The 17031-nt window shown below is 44.5% G+C and overlaps 1 protein-coding gene across 1 annotated transcript in view; it reads right to left on the bottom strand.

The window, feature by feature from the left end:
* Nucleotides 1–17031, bottom strand: part of ODF2 (outer dense fiber of sperm tails 2) — a 107619-nt gene that overhangs the window by 28731 nt on the left and 61857 nt on the right. The window contains exon 16 of the mRNA XM_068248531.1: nt 7021–7179. Within this exon, the coding sequence (XP_068104632.1) occupies nt 7021–7179 (159 nt within the window). The remainder of the gene's footprint in view (nt 1–7020; nt 7180–17031) is intronic.

Here is a 17031-nt window from a genome sequence, read left to right as displayed (position 1 = left end):
TTATAGGGGTCAAGAGATCACTGGGCGATTCCATCAGTGTTCAAATCTGTACATATCAACCCATGTATGGCTACTTTTAGACCAATATAAGATCAGTCTTAACTGCCCTCAGCCAATCAGTGAGGAGCAGGAATGTGGGAGGGGAGATAACAAGCTTCCCTCTTGTTGGCAATGTACCAAAATAGAGCCAGGCTGACTAAGATAAGATTCATTACAGCAGAAACATTTATGATTATATTTGAATGCTTGCAATGCAGTCTAGACTTTGGAACTCCCTGCCACACACAATCAGGATAGCACCATCCCTGGAAGCACTTAAAGAGACACTGAAGCGGATTTTTTTTTTTATATTATGATTTGTATGTGTAGTACAGCTAAGAAATAAAACATTAAGATCAGATACATCAGTCTAATGGTTTCCTGTACAGGAAGAGTCAAGAAACTCCAGTTGTTATCTCTATGCAAAAAAGCAATTAAGCTCTGCGACTTTCAAAGTCATGGAGAGGGCTGTTATCTGACTTTTATTATCTCAAGTGTTATTGAACTATTTACTTTTTCTCTGCTAGAGGAGAGGTCATTAGTTCACAGACTGCTCTGAAAGAATCATTTTGAATGCTGAGTGTTGTGTAATCTGGACATATTATAGAATGATGCAATGTTAGAAAAAAAACACTATATACCTGAAAATAAAAATATGAGAATATTTTCTTTGCTGCTAAACTTCTAGTAATTATTCATAGTACACAACCAATTCATTATATCATATATATTTTTTTTTCGCTTCAGTGTCTCTTTAAGTCTAAACTGAAAACCTACCTCTTCAGTCTGGCATTCATGAACATCTGACTATCTCCACTGTAACACAGTCCAGCCTGCAACCCTGTATTGATCTGAGACACAACTATGCGCTTTGAGTCCTATGGGAGGAAAGCGATTTACAAATGTTATTGTATTATTATTGTATTATTGTGTCTGCTGGGGAACCCATGATTTGTAGTTATGCCCCTGGAGTGGAGATACTGTAGAAGCACTACTAAACTAGCTAATAGGCACCCCAGAACACTCCCTGCTCACTATACAATATTGATGAATTGTATAAAAAGGAGGGTGAGAGGGGCTAAGGCTCAACACACACCATACAATCTTGGTTGTTTAATCTTACCACTTTCATGTAGTATAAGAGCTTATCCAATCAATCATTCAAGGTATTTTCAATGTGTTGGCCCTTATACTACATAGATTTGGTAGATCTGTACAACCAAGATTGTATGGTGTGTGTTGAGCTTAAGGCTTAGCTATACCACCACCAAAATGTGAAGTGGTGAAAGTGTAGCTTCACTCTTGTGGAACAAGGTTTATTAGAGAGTTAGGATGGCAGCTTCCTTATTCCTCACCCTTCAGGTTCCCTTTAAAACAGGGGTAGAGAACCTATGGCTCGGGAGCCAGATGTGGCTCTTTTGATGGCTACATCTGGCTCACAGTTAGGGGTTGATACACTAAGCTACACTGCTCAAGCAGCGCAGCTCAGTGTGACATCACAAGTAACATTTTCAAAGTAGGCATGCTACTGCTCGCGCTACCCCAAAACTAATTGGCCACTACAATTGTCCCATCCAGGGAGACAGCTGAATGACACGGCTGTCCCCAGTACAGCGCTGCCTTAGATCGCAGCGCTGTACATTGTAAATAGATCGCCGCTGGGAGACTGATGACCGAGCTGAGCTCCGATATTCAAGCGCAGATGCGCGCAATCTCCTGCAAAACCCTGCCCCAGGACTCGATGCCAATTGGCTGGTAGTCCTGCTGACCCTCTGTCTCTAATACTTTAAACCATAGGCCCTGAACAAGCATGCAGATCAGATGTCTATGACAAATTCGACATGCTTATTTCAGGTGTGTGATTTATACCCTACTGACCAGAAAGATCAGCAGGACTGGCAGGCAACTGGTATTATTTAAGTTGCAAGGTAAACACCGCCCAACTCCACCACTTCCACTGCAGTGCTTGGCCTGCTTAGCAGAAACCAAAGGATACAGTATACAAGGGAAAGTCCGCACTTGTCAGTTGGAAGTTACCTTTATTGTGGACATATACAAAATACAAAACTAGGCAGGCATCAAGTAGCTGACATGTTTCGGACTAACCGTCCTTAACCACTTTACCCCCAGCGGTACGGATTTCTCCGTCCCTTTTTCCACCCTGTTACCACCAAGGGACGGAGAAATCCGTACCTGACGCCGCTCCCGCCGCTGTCCGCGCTCCAGTCCCAGCGCTCGTGCACGCCGCCGCCCGCCGATCAATGAACGGGAAAAACCTTTCCCGTTCGTTGATCTCTGCCCCCCGCAATGATCAGCTGCTTCTACGGGAAGCAGCGATCATTGTGAGAAAAAAAACAGTGTCCCAGCCTTCTAACCCTTCCTGCAAGCGTACTTCCTGTACGCTTGCAGGTCGCATAAACAAAAAGTTACTGTGGCCATCTTGTGGCCAAATAGTAAAACAACACCCTAAAGCATTTTTCATATACAAATACATTACTTTTACACTAAAAATTTGCTCATTACCTCCCACACTCCCCAATTTTTTTTAATTTTTTTTGTAATTTAAAAAAAAAAAAAAATTACAATTAAAAAAAATACATAAATAGTTACCTTAGGGACTGAACTTTTTAAATATTTATGTCAAGAGGGTATAACACTGTTACTTTATAAACTATGGGCTTGTAATTAGGGATGGACGCAAAACTGAAAAAAATGCACCTTTATTTCCAAATAAAATATTGGCGCCAAACATTGTGATAGGGACAGAATTTAAACGGTTTTATAACCGGGACAAAAGGGCAAATACATTTCATGGGTTTTAATTATAGTAGCATGCATTATTTAAAACCTATAAAGGCCGAAAACTGAAAAATAATACATTTTTTCCCACATTTTTTCCTATTTTCCCATTAAAACACATTTAGAATAAAAATAATTCTTGGCATAATGTCCCACCTAAAGAAAGCCTAATTGGTGGCGAAAAGTTCATTTAATTGTGATAAGTAATGATAAAGTTATAGACGAATGAATGGAAGGAGCACTGAAAGGTGAAAATTGCTCTGTTGCTCAAGGGGTAAAACCCCTCAGATGTGAAGTGGTTAAAGGACTTCCGAGGCCAAATGTCAAAAAAAGTTAAATACCTGCATCACTTTTGTAGGCATGGAGGACGCCGTCCGCGCCCTCCGTGCCGTTCCACCGGGTCTCCGCCGCTAAACAGCCCCGCCGGGCCTGCTCCCGACCTCACGGGCCCGGGTCAGGCTCTCCTGCCTGCACTAACATGGCCGCATAAGCTGGCCGCGGCTGCAGTGTCCGCATAGCCGCGAGTGCGGTTGCGCAGCTCTAGGGCCAACCCCCCCATCCACGCAACAGGCTGTTTCCTGTTGCATGGATCGGGGTGTTGGCCCTAGAGCTGCGCAGGCGCACTCGTGGCTATGCGGACTGCGCCGCCGCGGCCAGCTCATGCGGCCATGTTAGTGCAGGCAGGAGAACCCGACCCGGGCCATAAGGTCGGGAGCCGGCCCGGGGGGCTATTGAGCGGCGGGGACCAGGCGGAATGGCACAGAGGGCGCGGACGGCGTGCTCCGTGCCTACAAAAGTGATGCAGGTATTTAACTTTTTTTGACATTTGGCCTCGGAAGTCCTTTAATCATGGCCAACACAAAAATGGCACCTTGAGCATATAAATAGGGATGTTAGTAGAGTGCCCACCCCAAAACCATCCCAATATGGGAATGGTCACATTCCAAAGGAGGTGCACTAAGACACTGCCTCCCACCCACACATGCAAACCAATGCATCAGTACAAAACGTAACATTAAAACATAGATATGTAGAAAAATTATATGTACAAAATAAAAACAAGGAGCATGTTATCTAAAGTCTCCTGAGGGAGAGAGAGCAACAATAATAAACAGCAAAGGACAAAGTGGTGGACAGTTTCAGCACAAAGGGGCCGAGTCAATAGTCTGTTGAGCAAGAACCAGGTAATGGTGGCCAGATCCCATCTGGCATTTAAGCCATGCGGAACTCTAGTATTTAATTTGAAAATCCACTCTGCTTCCTTTCACAGTAGTCCCTTATAGAGATCCCCTCCCCTCTTAGACGGCACTACCCTCTCAATCCCACAGAAAGAGAAGCTAGTCTTATCTCTTCCGTGAATCTCACGAAAGTGCTTGGCAACATTGGTGATATTTAAAGTATGCCAATCTGCCCCCACATAGTGCTCTGCAACTCGTAGTACACCCCACATACTGCAGTGAGCAAACTCCGCAGGAAATAAGATACACAACATATCTGGTTCCACAGTTGATAAACTGTGATATGGGGAAACTCCGGCCATTTGAGGCAGAGACAGCAGTCTTGGACCTAACAAGGACATGGCAGTATTTACAAGTTGCCAAACCACACCTGTGAGAACCAATAGTGGTCAACCAAGTTTTGCCTGTGATACCAGAGCTAAAACAAGCTAGGGGACAAGATCTGTCCCAAAGTTGGAGCGCGTCTGCTCACATCTTACCCCATCACTTAGAATTGGGGACAGGCCTGTGTCCGCTTGAAGCATCGGGAGATATTTTGCAATTAGGTTGGTCACCTGCTTGTATTCAGTAGAATAGGTGGTGACAAACCAGATATGTTGTGTATCTTATTTCCTGCGGAATTTGCTGGATATGTGGGGTAGCTTCTCTTTCTGTGGGATTGAGAGGGTAGTGCCATCTAAGAGTGGAGGGGATCTCTATAAGAGACTACTGTGAAAGGAAGCAGAGTGGATTTTCAAATTAAATACTAGAGTTCCGCATGGCTTAAATCCCAGATGGGATCTGGCCACCATTACCTGATTATTTTTGCCCTCCCTGCTGATTTTTGGGCCCCCCCTGGTTCTTGCTCAACAGACTATTGACTCTGCCCCTTTTTGCTGCTCTGTCCATCACTTTGTCCTTTGCTGTTTATTATTGTTGCTCTCTCTCCCTCGGGACATCCCTATTTATATGCTCTTATGTGCTCAAGCTGCCATTTTTGTGTTAGCTATGATTAAGGACGGTTAGTCCGAAACATGTCAGCTACTTGATGCCTGCCTAGTTTGTATTTTGGATATGTCCACAATAAAGGTAACTTCCAACTGACAAGTGCGGACCTTCCCTTGTATGTGGTATTATTTAAAAAGGAAATACATAAGGCACCTTCCATAGGTCTCAAATCTCAGGTTCATTTTCAGCAAAGTCGTAATGCACATGCATGAACCCAGTATGGGGGGGGGGGGGGGATTAAGAGGCACAGAGAGAGGACTTGGAAGACTCTATGCGATCCGGAGCCTTTCCTTTACATATGCAAGTATCTATTTTTTTTAAGGTGGCTTTCAGTGGCCTAGCTAGAGATTATGGGGCCCCATAGCAAAACTTTCATGAGGGCCCTCAGATGTAGGGACTTAAACAATGCCGCCTGCCTTTACCCTATAGATAAAAAAAGTTACTGTATTTTTTGTACGATAAGACTCGCTTTTTCTCCCCCAAAAGTGGGGGAAAAAGTCACTGCATATTATAGTCCAAATGCAGGGAGTTCCTGACTTAAGAACGCCTGCCAATATGAACCACCGCAATGTCGGGGACTCCCTTTACAAAGGGAGGACACAAGCGAAACACAAAGGGGCATAGAGGAGGCCACATGGGGGACACAGGGAGACATAAGAGGTACAAGGGGGCATAATCCACAAGATGCCCCTTCATCATGGATGCACCAGGTTTAGTATATATTTTTTACCCTGGTTTTTGTCCTCTAAACTTAGGTGCGTCAAAAAAATACGGTAAATCAGGGGCGTAACAATAGATCCTGCAAGGGATGCCTCCGCAGGGAGGCCCCGAAGCCACAGGGGGCCCGTGGGGGGAAAAGTTTGAGAGACTGACAACTAAGGGCATGGGGAGAAAAAACATATTCTGCTCTCACACCATTGTTATATTGACTGCATGTGTCCACCACACAGATAAGGAATCATAAACACTTTGGAATTTTTACACTGTCTCTCCTCTCTAGGGTTCGTAAAAAACACTGCTGCTAAGTTCTGATGACTTCATGTACAACCTTACAAAGGAGTTACAGGGTGAAAAAAAGTTGTAGACTGTCCTTTATCAGCAATAACTCCAAAAAGATTCCTAGATTCTTATCACACACATGGGGCTAATGACCTTATGCTGTCTGATTACTTTTACAACACAGCAGAGTGGGTTAGATTGATGTCTGGCTGTCACTGCCTCATTGAGAGCTTGTCTCATACTGAGTCCAAGATCCAGTAATAAGAGTATCAATCAGTGACATTCTAAATGTTTTGCCAAAGTTACAGTGACTATATCTTATGTTCAGCATGTCTTTATTGTTCCTCCATATAGCATGTGCTCTCATGTAGTAAAATAATATGGCTGTGTGTGTATATGTGTACTGGGAGCAGAGCTGCAATGAAGGACTTGTGGGCTGCAAGGGGCAGTGGGGGTGGGGGGGCCCCATGCAAAGTTTCGCAGGGGGGCCCAGTGATGTCTAGTTACGCCCCTGCGGTAAATGGGCAATTTAAATTCTCATGCAATCAACACTACACATAGTTCATGGGCATGGAAACAGAGAGTGGAGAAACACAAGAAAGTTGATGGTGAAAATATTAAGTACCCACTGGGCCCCCTCTGTTCCAAGGCTCCATAACAGCTGCTATGACTATTGCTACGCCCCTGGTGGCTTTGGTTTTACTTTAACAATAGATGGACTAACACTTCTAAAACAAGAAAGTGAAATGAAGAAAACATGCACGAGGTAAGGCACATTGCTTTCTGTCCTGTTTATTGTATGGTGTAGCAGGGCACTAAGGGGATGGGAGAGGTAATGGTTAGATGAAGACGAGTAGATGGATTTGGCATAGGTGTAGAGCATCCTGGGTAATCACTGCAGACTTTATTCTCCTGTTGTATCCATTATCCTCATGCTGTTGTTGTGCCATATCCTTACCCTCGTGCGCAAGTCAGCGATGATGAAGGAGAGCTCGGCGTTCTTCTTCTCGTACACCTGAAGCTGATCCTGGGTCTCCTGCAGCTTCAAATCCTTTATCTTCAGCAACTCTGGGAGCTTCTCCAGTTCCTCTAAACGGCTCTGGAACTTCCTGTGGATCTGCAGGGAAAGGATGTCCAAGCTGAAGGTTAAAGGAGCTCTCCGGGATGCGAACAATAAAAAATATCCTCTTAGATTTACGTATCAGGTATAGCAACGGACTTTTAAATATGTACATCTCTTCTTTGTAATCTGCAAGAAACAGGCTTTTTTGCTTCTGCTTCTCCTGGTGACTCTCCAGTTACCACAGTGAGGCTATATAGGTTTGATTGTGGCCTGCTTGAAATCCAACAGTCTATTATTTCAGTAGAGTGTTGTACCATGTTAGCCATCAGTAAAGCAAGAAGCTTTGAATCAGGATGATACCATTTATTGGCTAAACTAGAGGTAAATAAAAAAGTAAGTTTTCGGCTAATAAGCCTTCTTCAGACTTTGTTCCTGTATATTCACAAGATGTTAAAACACACAGCTTACATATACACTGGACATTCGGAGGAGAAACATTCTTTTGCAAACATAAATAAATGTCATCCGATGCCTTAACCTCCCTGGTGGTAACTCCAAGTCAGACTCAAGGCGGAGAACTGCAGCTCAGAGGGGTAACCTTGAGCCTGACTCGGGGTAGCCAAAGGGAGGTCTGTGCAAAGTATAGCACGCAGCAGGCATTTCAAGTCACTTCCTCCAGGATCCAGATGCCAGCAGCCATTCTCCTTCTTGTCCTCTGAGGGTCTGCATCCCTCTGGCAAGATCGCTGTTTGACATCATGATGACAGCTGGCAACCTCACTACTGGGTTACATCGCCACCCACATGGACGGATAGAGAGTTGCAGCACTGGATCCCAGGGAGGAAGTTAAATGTTTGGCTGCCATAGTTCTCTCTGCGGTGTAATTTTTCCCCCCCTGGTTTTAGGGTCTGAAAGCGTTCCAAAAAATTGGACCGCTTTTAGACCCTAAAATCCAGATATATGCCAGGGAGGCTAGTTACAACTTCAGGAGGATCTCACAGGGATGCTAGCTAATTTATGACAAATAGATAAGACCACTTGTTTGCTAAAACATCTTGTTAATATATAGAAGAAACTCTGAAGGAGGCTTATTAGCCGGAAGCTTACTTTTTTTCCCTCTAAGTTAGCTAATAAATGGCATCATTCCGATTCAAAACCTCTTTCTGTCATTTCATGAAATAGTTTGAAATGGAATCAGGCCATTCTTGTGCATGTGTAAGGTTCCCAGTGTACTGGAATGGCAGTGAATCTGTATAGTACGGATAGGCTGTACCACTGTGGAAGTCAATGAAGCGACCGATGCACTCGGGAGTAGATGTATGCCTTTCTGCAGGATATGCGAACACATATGCTGACCAAAAAAGTTGTGCAGTTCGGGGATGTGCGAAAACGCACTAGACAAACCTAGAGCAGAAGACAGAAATCATGGTGCATTTTGCAAGTCTGTTGGTCCACTGCAGCTCATTTTGTGCTTGATGATTTCAATTTGGTTTCCTATACCTTTCTCACTAAAGAAAAGGATAGCAAATATCTCATCTAGATAGTTATTTGCTTAAAACGGACGTAGCAAAATTGCGATCACCCTCTTAAAGTGGGATGAAATGTCAAATGAACTGAAAAAAATAATAATTATCCAATAAGAAATGATTTAGCTTGCCTATCCTGTTTTAAAGTGTAACTGTCGGGCATAAAATCAAAAATCAATTCTTTATTTTTATCTGGAAAACAAGTAATAAGGATTCTAAATCAGGCAATCCAAAAGTCAAAATCTCTATTACTTTTCTTGTTTATAGATGATCATTCCCCAGTTTACCTGACTCTTCTTTGGTACGTTGCCACACAAAAGAAGTTGCAGGGCACGCTGGGTTGTCTTTTTTTTTTGCTTCTTTATTTCCCCTTAGACTTAACTAACGTACAGAAGCAAAAAAGGACAACCCAGCATGCCCTGCAACTTCCTTTGTGCGGCAACATACCAAATAAGAGTCAGGTAAACTGGGGAATGATCATTTATAGACAAGAAAAGTAATAGAGATGTTAACTTTTGGATTGCCTGATTAGAATCCTTATTACTCGTTTACCAGATAAAAATAAAGAATTGATTTCTGATTTTATGCCCGACAGTTACACTTTAACATATACTGTCATATGTAAGAGAAATGTGATATGAAAATAAAAGAAAATTATATTTCCAGTGGTTTCCATCTTAACTTTTTCTCTGTGATGCCAAAAGTTACCCTATTTTTCAGACTATAAGATGCTAAATGACCATGAGACACACCTAGGTTTAGAGGGCAAAAACCAGGGGGGGGGGGGGAATATATACTAAACCTGGTGTATCCATGGTAAAGGGGCATCTTGTGGAATATGCCACCCTTGTATCTCATGCATCTTGTACCTCGTGTCTTCCGGGGTCCTCCTTGTGTCCCCCTCTATGCCCCTTTGTGTCCTCCTCTGCATGGGCACAGTACAGGGAGTCCCCGACATTGCGGCAGGTTGGCGTTTCATATTGCCAGGTGTTCACAAGTCAGGAACTCCCTGCATTTGAGCTATAAGATGCAGTGCCTTTTCCCCACTTATAGGGGAGAAACAGTGAGACTTACAGTCCAAAAAATACACTGAACAAATGTCTATATCATTTCACCTCGTGTGCCCTTTAACCTTGCCCATTACATTTGGGATGCACACATCCTTTATTACCTCCCCAGCCTTGTAGGCCAATGAAAAGAATATAGTGTCTGCCATATTTATTTCCTTTTAACTACTTCAGGACTCAGCCTTTACCCCCCCCCCCCCCTTAAGGACCAGCGCTGATTTAGAAGATCTGTGCTGGGTGGGCTCTACAGCCCCCAGCACAGATCAAACAGGCAGAGCGACCAGATCGCCCCCCTTTTTTCCCCACTAGGGGGATGATGTGCTGGGGGGGGGGGGGGGTCTGATCGCTCCTGCATGCGTGTGGGTGGCGGGGGCACCTCAAAGCCCCCTCCACCGCAGGATTCCCCCTCTCCCTCTTCTTCCTCCCTGTCCCGGAGATCGGAGGCTGCACAGGAACGGATCTGTCCTGTGCAGCCTCTAACAGGCTCCCCGCTGTCATGTGACAGCGATCCCCGGCCGCTGATTGGCCGGGGATCGCTGATCTAGTACAACGCTGCTACTGTTAGCAGCGTTGTAAAAATTTAAACAAAGCGGATTATTTCCGCTTGTGTTTACATTTAGCCTGCGAGCCGCGATCGGCGGCCCGCAGGCTATTCACGGAGCCCCCCCCCCGTGAATTGACAGGAAGCAGCCACTCGCGCAAGCAGTTGTTTCCTGATTAATTAGCCTGCAGCCGGCGACGCAGATGTGCGTCGCTGGTCCTGCAGCTACCACTTTGCCGATGCGCGTTATGAGTACGCGGTCGGCAAGTGGTTAAACAATACCAGTTGCCTGGCAGCTCTGCTGATCTCTCTGGCTGCAGTAGTGTCTGAATCACACCAGAAACAAGCATGCAGCTAATTTTGTCAGATCTGACAATATTGCCCGAAACACCTGATCTGCTGCATGCTTGTTCAGGGTCTATAGCAAAATGTATTGGAGGCAGAGGATCAGCAGGGCAGACTGGCAACTGGTATTGGTAATGGAAATAAATATGGCAGCCTTCATATCACTCTCGCTTCAGTTGTCCTTTAAAGCAATGAAGTCTAATAACAGCATATTGGATTTCTTCTAAGCCACTCTGAAAGCTGTACAAGCCATTGTCATTTCTGTGATTGGAGGTACACCTTAACTTTATGAGAACTCTTGGTCCACCTCTACGTAGGTAAACCAGATGGACCGTTGTGTCCATTTAGATGTTTCATAGTCTTGATTCCCTTGAACCAGATACCACTTTCTGCTGACTGCATCCAGTAGGTCCACCATGATTTTATATGACCTGCCAGCTGGAGATTATTTGAAGATGATGTATTGTGGAGATGTAGGTGGTGGATATGAAAGGCTTCGGCATTCAGATTAGGGAGCGTGAAACTGAAATCCTTGATACATAGTGCAACTACAACTCTCCATTGCTGCGGGGAGTGGTACCACCTGAGACAGTGATGGTTGGGTCAGTTTTCTCAATGACTGATTGACAAGATAGGAGGAACTGAGGGTCTGAAAGACAAGTGCCAGCTTTGCCCACTGTTGACATTTCCACGGCTAGCACTGCTGCCTGGAGTGGACAGAACACTAACAAGGAAGACTCATGTGTGGACGGCAGCCAGAGTTATCAGCAGATCAATGCAGCAGAAAGATCACCAATTTACAACAGTTGGGGCAGACATCTCATTACAAACAAGATGCATTTTTTTTGTCTGTTACAATATAAATGTCAAATTTTCCTGGCTGCAATCGTTTAAAGCTATTGAATGCTCTTGATGGAGAAGTCTCATTTGAAAGGCGGTGGTTGTGTGTGCGGCGGTGGCTTTGCAGCTAATCGATGTCTCCAAACCTCACCCCGGCTAAAATAGTGCTCCCCTTTGCCTGTGCAGAGTGGTTCCTGTCTCCATCCTCTGGTGCACCTGTTCTCAGTGCCGCTACAGCACGTATGTTACTTGACTATACAAGTGCACCGAGTCAAGGTAGAACAGGAGGTAAGCGGGCATGGTGAGAGGACATAGGAGGAAAGCGTACACCGATGAACGTCCTCTCCGCTGGCGACACTCTGCACAGGCCCAGGAGAGCACTAGACTGGGGGAGTCCTGGGAAACTGCCAGTCGGGCTGTGGTTTCATAGATTTTCAATAGATTTCAATGTGAAATCTATTACAAATCTTTTGAAAGTGTGTGGCAATAGATCCTGCTTCTGTATCAATCAAGAAATAGACATGCAAGCATAAATACCATATCAGGTTTTATAAAAAATAAACCATACCCGAATGTGGGGGATATGCATAGGGAATTAGAGTTACCCAAACCCACAACTCAAACTGATCAAAAAAGTTCCAGATGAACTAGAATTCCCATCAATATGCAGTAAAATCTTGGATTGTGAGTACCTTGGTTTAAGAGTACTTTGCTATACAAGCAAAAATGTTTGTGAATATTTGACTTGATATACAATGAACTGGGAACGAATCAACTGGGTTTCCATTAATTCTTATGGGGAAATTAACTTTGATATAAGACATAATATCCCAAATTTTTGATATAAATCCCAAACTGTTCACAATTAAATGCAAAAGGTATCAGATATTTGTGAGGACTGGGGTATTGTAGAAAAGTGACAGTGCTAGATTATATTAAAGAGAAACTCCAACCTAGAATTGAACTTTAACCCAATCAGTAGCTGATACCCCCTTTTACATGAGAAACATAATGCTTTTCACAAACAGACCATCAGGGGGCGCTGTATGACTGATTTTGTGCTGAAACCCCTCCCACAAGAAGCTCTGGGACCGCAATACTCTGGGCAAACTGCCACAATGTAACAATGTTCACAGACAGGAACTAGCTGCTTAGAGCTGTCTCTAACAGCCAAAACAGATAGGAGCAGCTACATAACCTGCCCACAGTAACAATGTCACCATGTGATAAATGTCAGAATGTATATCGGGGAGAGGAGAGATTTTACAATGAGCAAACACTGACTAAATCATTTATACATAATTATTGTAAAAATGAAGCACTTTTTTTACTACATTATTTTCACTGGAGTTCCTCTTTAAGGGAGATAGGTTTATATTATGTAGCATCTGTCCATTAACAGGATGGTGGACTGGCATAGGGGCCCTCAAAATAAGCAATGGCTGGAGCAACGTTTCCAAAGCATCCTGCTAAGGAATATTCCATGGCTGGGGAGCAATTAAAAACCCACTGATCTGGCGAGTGATCTCTTAAGACATACCTTAAATATAAATGTATAGATAGTACCAGCAAGCTGTTCTCACAGTGCGTCCCTCCCCACTTTTACTGCTACTAGATAAACCAGAATTTATTCTGGGGATGCGAAAAAATGCTTACCATCAATGGAGGGGGCAAGGGGGAATTCAGGTACATACAGTATGTTGATAGAGGGAGGGAATTGGAAAACATTTGCAGAATTGGAGCGGACCCTGCAGAGGGACGGCCTGGATTTTTTGAGTCAAACCCAGTTTAGATCATTTTTAAAAGGGACTCCGAGCAGTGCAGAAACTATGGAAAGATGCATATCATTTTAAAGCTCTCTTTCTCCTCTTTCCAATGATATATAAACCACCACCCTGCGCCGATTTCGATCGTGAAAATAGGGAAAACTAAAAGGCGTAGGGCGACGATTTAGAAAGAGGAGAAAAAGAGCTTTAAAATGATAGCCATATTTCCATAGTTCCATTGTATTACACAGGGCGACTTTTTCAGCAGAATGGAGCTGCTGACTTTAGGAAAAAGTGGATATCATTTTAAAGCTCTCTTTCTCCTCTTTCTGGCGACACCTAAATCGTCACCCTACGCCTTTTAGTTTTCTCTATTTTTGCGATCGAAATCGCGGCCGTGGCAATTTTGATCGCGAAAATAGCGAAAACTAAAAGGCGTAGGGCGGCGGTTTATATATCATTGGAAAGAGGAGAAAGAGCTTTAAAATGATATGCATCTTTCCATAGTTTCTGCACTGCTCGGAGTTCCTTTAAGTACACAGGGTACGAGGGCGGTGCTGTCAAGGAGAAACACGCAGTTCGAGGACCTATGCGGAGGGGAAGGAAGACAGAAGAGAAGCTTATCCCAAATGTAAGGTCTACTGAACTGCCAGGAAGATCATAAACTAGCAATTAGAAATAATTGTCAGAGAGTTGCAAATGGAGTTTACGGATTGTCAGTGGGGGAAAATTCTGCTATGGGCACAGAAGTCTTCTATCTCAACTAGAATAAAGGAATCCAGCTTTAAAATGTTAACTAGATGGTACTATACGCCAGAAAAACCGGGAAAGATCTTTCAGGGAGCAGATAAGAGATGCCGGAGGTGTTGGAGGGAGCTGGGCACGCTAAAGCATATATTATGGGACAGCTGGGACATCAGGCCATTCTGGGAGGAAGTTAAAGAAGTGGTGAAGAAATTGACAGATATTGAACGACCAGATGACCCAGGTTCCTATCTCTTGCACTTTAATAGCTGGAGCATTGGAAGGTACAAAAGGTATTTGATCCGCCATCTGATTGATGGAGCAAAAATATTAGTAGGGAGACACTGGAAGTCTATGTACCCCCTCCACCCCATGGTGGAGTGTCTTGGGGAGATCTATGTACACAGAATGTAACAACTAAACAATTCCATGGAAGAGATGTACAGGGAGGAGAGATCTGGGAGAAATGGATTAAATTTACGGAGACAGAAAAATAAGGAATTGTTCCGGGAAGAGGGAATAGGGCATAATGGGGACATTTAGGATAGGAGTTGTGGGAAGACCCCCCCCCCCACACACACACACACACCTTGCGTGTGAGGGGAAGGGGTAGGTAGAATCCCCCATTAGGTAAGTCTTTTTTTTTTGTTTTGTCTAGGCTGATGTGGTCTGTCTGGATTGAGTGTGATTGGATGAATGGTATTTGGTATGTATGATGTTTTGTTTGAGAGTAGGAAGACATACAGTGAACCATTGAGTTCTCGTGTATGTGAGTCCTCCAACAGGGTTCCTCATAAGGTGTGGGCCTAGAGGTCCCAGGGCTCTCCCCCCCCCCCTTTTTACACGACTAAAGACTGGAAGTATATACACATGAAATCGGTCAAGCTAGAATGGATGTCTGAGGTGTAAGATGGCCCACCTTATAGGAACAATATTAGAAGTGTAGAAGAGACCTGGTACAGCCTTTTTGAGATGGAAGACGGAGGAAGGAATGGAATGAGGAAGAGGGGAGGAAGGGTAAGAGATGATGGATTAGACTAGGTGGAGAAGCTGATTAAGATCTTAAATGAGGAAAAAGGAGACACGTATGTTTATTCTCCCCTCCTCTTAGATGAATATTGAGATGGGGAATGGAGGTGGGGGATGGGGAGAGAAGTGCTGCCCATAACTATTCATACCCCTGGCAAATTTTGACTTAAAGTTACTTTTATTCAACCAGCAAGTAATTTCTTGACGTGAAACGACAAAGGTGTCTCCCAAAAAATAATAAGACGATATACAAGAGGCATTATTGTGGGGGAAAAAATTCTCAGCTTTTGTTTGAGCAAAAAGTGTCCAGTCCATAATGATTCATACCCTTCTCAATAATCAATAGAAAAGCGTTTATTGACTATTACAGCAATCAAACGCTTCCTATAATTGCAGATCAGCTTTTTGCATGTAGCCACAGGTATCTTTGTAGCCAGGCTTGTATCTAAAACCACTGGTGTAAAGCACGCCTATAGTTTTACATTTTACAGAGCCTCATCAACTGTAAAATTTAAAGCTATAAGCTTGCTATACACCAGCGGTTCTGGATGCTAGCCTGGCTACAAGGGCATAAAGAGATAATTTGTATATTCAGTTGCGGTGCATTGTGGGTAACTACAGGTGTTCACTTAACTACTTTAGGACTGCTTCACGACAATGAGCGTGACCGCGGCGGCAGCCCCAGGACCGCCTAATGCCAATTGGCGTCAAGTCCTGGGGCTGCATTTTGCAGGAGCGGGCATCTCATGCTCGGGGGCGGAGCTACGCCCCCTCTTCAGCTCGGAAGACTGTTAGACGGAGATCACGTTGTCTATTTACATGTACAGCGCTCTGATCGGCAGCAGCGCTGTACTGGGGACAGCCGTGATCACGGCTGTCCCCTCCTGAGGCTGGGGAATGATCGGCTGTCATAGGCTGAAGCCTATGACAGCTGATCACCCTGATTGGCGGGCGGGAGGGAACAGGGGAGGACAAATTAAAAAAAATAAATAAATAAATAAATAAAATAAATATTATAAAAAATAACTGTGGAGCGATCAGACCCCACCAACAGAGAGCTCTGTTGGTGGGGGGAAAAGGGGGGGGGGGAAATCACTCGTGTGCTGTGATGTGCTGCTACTAACCAATTTAGCAATAATTAGCCTGGTCTCTAGAGGGGGGGGGGGGGGGTTTAACACTGCAGCCCTCAAGTGGTTAAAGACTGAATTATCGCACGTACCTTCTGTTTTAAAGAGAGTCTGAAGCGAAAATAAATCTCGCTTTAGACCTCATAGATAGCAGGGGCATGTGTGCCCCTGCTAAAACGCCGCTATCCCGCGGGCAGGGCTAACCACCGCAGCCCTGCCTCCCGCGCGTCTATCAGACGCGTACCTCCGCCTCTCCCCCGCCCCTCTCAGTCTTCCTTCACTGAGAGGGGCGGGGGAGAGGCGGCGATGCGCGTCTGATAGACGCGCTGAGAGGCAGGGCTGCAGCCATTAGCCCTGCCTCCAGGAAGAGCAAAATTTACGACCAAGTTGGTCGTTGATTTTGCAGGGGGGGGGGGGGGGGGGGGGTTGGGGGTGAAGGGACCCCCGTTCAGCCGCGGGATAGCGGCGTTTTAGCAGGGGCACACATTCCCCCAGCTAACTATGAGCTCTGAAGCGAGATTTATTCTCGCTTCAGAGTCTCTTTAAGAAGGCAAATCACACCATTACAGAATTATAGGAATTCATGGTAGATAAAAGACCAAGACCAAGGGCTGGTGCACACCAAGAGCAGTTCTAAACGTTTTAAAAAATGCTTGCAGGTTGAAAACTGCTTGGCTAATGTATTTCAATGGGATGGATCACACCAGAGTGATTCCTTTTTTTCCTAAATGCAAACTCGGCTCCTGCAGCATTTTTGCTGATTTCTGAGGCGGTTCTACCTCAATGTTAAGTGTAGAAAAGTGGAAAACCGCTCTTTCAAGCGTTTTTGTTACAGTAGCTGTTCAGTTACAGCTGTACTGTAACAACATATACAAAACACACTACACAAAAAGGCACCGAAAAACGCTAAGCATGTTTAGA

The sequence above is a fragment of the Hyperolius riggenbachi genome, chromosome 8 (assembly GCF_040937935.1).
Source record: "Hyperolius riggenbachi isolate aHypRig1 chromosome 8, aHypRig1.pri, whole genome shotgun sequence".
Lineage (NCBI taxonomy): Eukaryota > Metazoa > Chordata > Amphibia > Anura > Hyperoliidae > Hyperolius > Hyperolius riggenbachi.
The sequence above is the reverse complement of the archived record's forward strand: the minus strand, read 5'-3'. Positions and strand labels throughout refer to the sequence as shown.